General features: G+C 43.8%; 1 protein-coding gene across 1 annotated transcript in view; it reads left to right on the top strand.

Annotated features, from left to right (window-relative positions):
• hmbox1a (homeobox containing 1a) overlaps positions 1–5,047 on the top strand; it is a 21,266-nt gene extending 16,219 nt beyond the window's left edge. Inside the window, exons 8-10 of the mRNA XM_080729755.1 lie at positions 1,095–1,189; positions 1,949–2,032; positions 3,008–5,047. Coding sequence (XP_080585881.1) covers positions 1,095–1,189; positions 1,949–2,032; positions 3,008–3,391 — 563 coding nt within the window. The 3' untranslated portion in view covers positions 3,392–5,047. The remainder of the gene's footprint in view (positions 1–1,094; positions 1,190–1,948; positions 2,033–3,007) is intronic.
• The last annotated feature ends 1,132 nt before the right edge of the window (positions 5,048–6,179 follow it).

Here is a 6,179-nt window from a genome sequence, read left to right as displayed (position 1 = left end):
TACAGTATAGTATAGTACAGTAAGGTACAGTACAGTAAGGTACAGTAGAGTACAGTAAAGTACAGTACAGTAAGGTACAGTACAGTAAGTTACATTAGAGTACAGTAAAGTACAGTAAGGTACAGTACAGTAGAGTACGGTAAAGTACAGTAAGTTACAGTAGAGTACAGTAAAGTACAGTAAGGTACAGTACAGTAGAGTACAGTAAAGTACAGTAAGTTACAGTACAGTACAGTACAGTACAGTACAGTAAGGTGCAGTACAGTACAGTAAGGTACAGTACAATACTGTAAGGTACTGTACAGTACAGTATCCTATTTGTTGGGTTGGAAGCGAGCCCACACTGTTTCGAAGGAACAGTATTTCTAGTTTCCATTGGTGTCTTTGGTATTCAGTTCATCGACATATAAAGTAGCATCAAAAACATTCAAGTATCATCACAAGTATAAAACACTATATGTACCTGTCATAGCACCATTTTTATATTCCTCCTACAGATTTTGTCCAAACATCACGCAAATTGGTACACATCATCTCCAATAGTCATGTGTTCAAGACAATTCTGCCCGATTTGTCTAAAGTTCTACTGAAAACACATCCACTCACTAAAAACCAGGTCCGGGCTGAGGTCAGAATCCATAAGAAAGAGAAGGACCACACAGTGGATCATGCACCAAATAAAAAGATAAGTGGTTCGTTTACACCATGGACATGACGTTTCTCGGAATGCTTATCTGATGAAGAGCCATGACTCTCGAAACGTCACGTCCATACTAGTGTGTGATCCAGTGTGCGGACCTTCTCTTCCTTATTCATACACCATGGCTCATGAATGGACTTAACCCATTGATTTAGACCTAAGGCTGATTCTAAAAATGCCTCCTAAAATGTAACCCAAGGTTTCTGAAAACCTTCAAATTTGTGTTACAAAAATGTAAAATAAATGATGTTGCTATATGTATAGCAAATACTAATGTGACACAGAGAGCGTCCCGGCCTTAAAGGTAAAACAATGTCTAGGTAGTAGTGTGCATGTTGAAGCTGAGCTAGAGCCAGGCATTGATATGTTATGGAGAGGTCTGTGTTTTTCGAAGAAGCAGCAATCCTGGAGAGCCATGGCATCGAGGTGCAGAGTCCGGGGGGCCACTCCAACAGCGATGAGGTCGATGGAAATGACTTCCCTGACCAGGTAACCCACCCATACACACTCTGTCTGTGACAGGCAATGTGCCCTGATGTGCAAAGGTCATAGGTTCTTCTCTCGTCTATCGGCACTCTGTGTCGTGCAGCCATGCATGTCTCTGGTCGCACTAGGGAGAGGCCCTCCTCTGCTCCCCGCACCTGCTCAGTGGCCTGTGGTTAGAGTGTCCGCCCTGAGACTGGGAAGTCGGGGTACGATCCCTGGCCGGGTCATAACAAAGACTCTGAAAAATGGCACCCAGTGCCTCCCTGCTTGGCACTCAGCATCAACGGTTGGATTGGTGTTAGGTCCCTGCGACATACTAGTGTCATGTGCAGTTTTTTACTAACCTTTGAAAAATTATTGAATAATATGCATCGATCCAATCCAGCCATCGATTGGTCTCGATAGATGCACATGGATGTCATGGAAAACATTGAATAATTGTCCAGTTTCGATAATCCCAGACAGACACAGACACACTCACACTCACACACACGATCATAATTATACAACACAGAAGCCATGTGAGACTCCATAGCTTTGTGAACAGCTCCCTCTATTGGCCAACAATGGACTCTGATCTACATCTCCAGAGATCTGACCAAATTGACTCTCCTCATACCTCGTCTACGGCAATAAATGAGTTAATGGCAGCATCAACCTTCTTGGCATGTGGGCTTCTACTACAGGCTGGGTACAGTATTCGGCCACAGAGAAGACCAGGGCTTGTGTGGAGGTTTAATCCCTGTCCTGTTTTTCTCACAGGGCTGCGAGGTGACGTTGTTTGACAAGAGAGTCACAGGCAGAGCATTTGGTTTGAGTCGACTGGACCTGTCCTCTCCCACACAGGTACAGTATTGTACACAACATGCACCTACTGTACAACAATACACCGTTACTCATTACAGATCACTAGAGGATAGAGACGTTGTGACCATAACTCAATGTCATTTTCCAAATAACTGGCCTGGCCTGAATGGGTTACTGAGGATTAACAGGATCCATTCCTTTCAATCTGCTTCCAAAATGTAGCTTACAGGCCAAACCATTACCCCCGGGCTGCATCTCATTTGGTTCAAATTATTTCCTCTGGCAAACATTTTCTTCTCTTCCTACTGATGAGAAGTCTAGACCAGGCAACTAGCAAGGGATAAAATGGTAAATGGTGCATTTATATAGCGCCTTTATCCAAGGCAATTTACATAGATCGTGCATTACATTCATCCATTCACACACACACATTCATACACCGATGGCGGAGGAAACCATGCAAGGCACCAACCTGCTCAACGGGAGCAACTAGGGGTTCAGAGTCTTGCTCAAGGACTCTTCGACACCAACTCTGGGGGAGCCCGGGATCGAACTGGGAACCCTCCGTGTTCCAAGATGGCAACTCTACCCCTGAGCCACTGCCTCCCCTGTGGGATCAGACACAGGAGGAAGCCATATTGGATTATTGAGATGGAGCCAGAAATGTGTTATTATTGTTGTTGTCTCTCTGCCTTTTCTCCTTTCCTCCTCTGTGCCCTTTCCCTCTGCCCACAATTTTATTTTTATTTTTAAGATATATGTGGGGGCTTTTATTGAGAGTATAGTAGGTAGACAGCAGAGTAAACAGTGAGAGATAGCCGGGGGGTGACATGCAGCATAGGCCGTCGGGATCGGGACTCGAACCTGCGACACGCTGTCGGGCATCAGAGCCTATGTGGTATCGCGCCTGGACCGCTAGGCCAGCGGCTGCCCCAGCCCACCCTTTTATTGTCTCTTTCTTCCTCTCTTCTTCCTCTCCTCCTCTCTCTCTGATAATCTCTCCTCTCCTCTCAGGTGCCCAGCCTCTTGCCCAGCTGGTTGGCAGCCTGGCCGGCGTTCGGCAGAGGAGGGTTGGTGGGGCAGAGGGGCAGCAGCTCCCTGATAGGCCGCTCGTTGACGTCGGGGGCGGAGCATCACGCGGAAGGCTCCAGACTGACGGGTGTGTCCTGGTCTCCCCCTTCACCCACCTCCCTCCAGGACGACCCCGGAACCAATCACAGCTCACTGGCCGAGCCCCAGGACCCAATCAGCTTGGCTGTAGAGATGGCGGCGGTCAACCACAGCATCCTGGCTCTGGCCAACCAGGCGGCGGTAGCAGCGGCTGTCGCCGGGTCGGCGGCTAGAACAGGAAGTGACATCAAGACAGAGGCCCTGGAGGAAGAGGACGAGAGGGAGTGAGAGCGACAGAGTGATAAAATGGCAGAGTGAGAGAGAGATGGATGAGACAGAGAATTGCAGATTGTCTACGTTTACATGCACAACAAAATCTCCTTAATATTTAGAATTGTTCCACCGCGGTGCATCCAGTATGTCAAGCATTGCAGGGAGTCATGGTGTGCACATGCTCAGTTTGCAGACGACAGTTATGAAATATTTGGATCAAAGAAAGGAGAAACAAAATGGACAGTTATGACTGAAACCAATGGTTTTCTCTCTTGTTGTAACTAGCTTAAAATTGGGTTCTGCTCATAATTCTGACATCCCATTATTCCAACAGTTAGGTTAGGGATAGGGTTAGTTATAATAGGGCCTTTTGGACCAATAATCGGAATAACGGGCTGTTTGAATAACAACTTTACCCTTAAAATGCAAGCTAGCGAGAGACCAAAGTTAAACAGGGATGTTGGATAATGGTTATTAAAGATGCATATACTGTAAACGATATATCCTGAATAAAACTCCAGGATATGAGTCCGTATTCAGGATAATGTGCGCATGTAAACGTAGATATTTGGGAAGAAAGCGAGAGACGCGTGCATCAGCAACTGAACTGAAAATTCCCTATTTCAAGGGAGAAGTTTCTTTCCTATACACAAAATCTGGAGTGATAATTTATCTTGTCATTGCTTTGGTCCATTTTTTACATTCTCAGAGTTAAAATTAACACTCTGGATTTTGACACTGTAGTCGGCTTCCACCAACCACTCCCACCCCTCATCTCTGTCCGGAGTGAATGTGTGAAATCTGACAGCAACAGGCCATCTGTATGTTATGCAAGTAAGATTTCACTGGAATGTAACCCTTAAAAATACCGTTAACACTTACCTAAGTATCATAATAGTAATATTATCATCATTATATGAAAACATATTTAGCGTTTTCTTATTTTGGTTTGTAACAGTTGACCATCAACCAAATGTCTTAAGGCCCAGGCTATACCGGCCGTGGAACAGACCTGCTCCTTTGAGGGAGTGTATGTCGCAAGCTTATGCAGCCATGGATAATATTACAATATTAATACACTATTATCAATAGATAATAGTGGCGATCATGAGAACGGCACGTAGATCGTGCATAAGCTCCGTAGATTTTCGGCCTCTACCCATTCAGCCATGGCGTTCCCCGAACGCTGAATGGACGGTAGGTAGACAATTCAGTTTTCTTTTTTATAAATAATGACTTCTTCATAGATATATTAAAAAAAAACGTTATCTTCCCTAGTGTGTTGTTGAGAGACCAGTTGCAACCTCTCTTGTTCTGTAGTCACGGTGTTGGTGACCAGCGGTACAGATCCGTTTCACGCCTCGGTGCAGCCTGGGTCTTACTGATATATTAACCTAAAGTACTCTTGAAGAACTTTTCTGAAAAACTGTTAAAATAGTGCTTTGCAGTAGAACTGCAGAGGGAGACAATTGATGGATAAATACAGGAAATAGGAAATGCCACGCTATCAAGTCTGCATGTAGATGTAGATTACCATAGAAATTGTATTTTCACTACAGCTGCAGGGCCAAACTGTAATTTGACAGGGTTACTGAAAACGGCTTCAAACATATTTATATCTCTCGAATATTTTAACTACTGCATCGACCAGGTCTTTGGTGGTGCACAAAGCAATTCTTAATGAGTGTAAATGGAGTTAAATTGACACAATGTTGCAGTGTGTTGCTAAAAATAGCTCTCTCTTTTGGCTAGTAGTAGTAAAAAAACAGCACTTTCCATGGTGCTTCATTCCTTAACTCACCTCTAGAATAGGGAATCTTTCATGATGAAGCTATGATGATGATGAGAGAATTAGAGAGTGGATGACAATCATGATTGTGAGAAGGAGTTGTGCTTGATATTGGAGGTTATCCAAAGCATTAAGCTTGCATATTGACTGGCTGTATGATAATCATAGTTGAAACTAGTATTTTAAGTAGGCCAGGGTTTAGATGGTTGGTGGATATTCAGCTGTCAGATGGCATTGGTGAAGGGAATACAGTCATTGGACATTATGATTGGTCAGTACATGTCCTACCGACCAATCGGCTGCCATGTGCTCTTGAGTGTAACCCTGCCAATGTACCAGTGGTTAAGAATGGTTAAATTACCTAGGTTTGTTTGTTTGGGCCTTGTGGTGCCTTGTGGAGTGCCAACGATCCTGGGATTGATTCCCTTAGTGATTTTTGGTTGTTTAGGTATATGTTTTCCATTCATTAAGAAAAAATCCTGCACACACTGCTCTTGCTCAGCAGCATCAACCGAAAAGTTAGTGTGTGAATAGAATTGATGGTTCTGAGCAAGAGCAGCCTGCATGTTTTTCTTCATGAATGGTAATTTGTTACTGTCTAATGCATCTGCATCTGAGCTAAGTGGATGTGCGAATAATTCCTTTGCAAATAGGTATATGGTTAAAGGAATGGTGTTTAGGAATTAGGTTACTGGTAGTTACATTTAGGTATATGGTTTTGGTTAAAATCAAACCAAAAACATTGCTAATGGGCTTTGGCATGGTTAAAGTTAGCCAACCGATCTGGGAGGGCATTGAGGAGTGCCTGGTGGATGAAAACTGCAACATTTATTTGACCAATGCCGCCCAATGGCTTAATATCCACTGCCTTAGAGATATGCTAATGAAAAAACACATTAAATGTGTTACTTCATTCGATGAGAAACATAGGATGAAAAGACAGGCGCATATTACCTGTCAAAGTGTCTATATTTTTTGCTTGATATGCCATAATGTGTTATGAACACAAAATGT

The sequence above is a fragment of the Nannobrachium achirus genome (genome assembly GCF_963921795.1).
Source record: "Nannobrachium achirus genome assembly, chromosome: 7".
NCBI classification, from domain to species: Eukaryota; Metazoa; Chordata; class Actinopteri; order Myctophiformes; family Myctophidae; genus Nannobrachium; species Nannobrachium achirus.
Note: the sequence above shows the minus strand (reverse complement) of the source record. Positions and strands in the feature narration are given on the sequence as shown.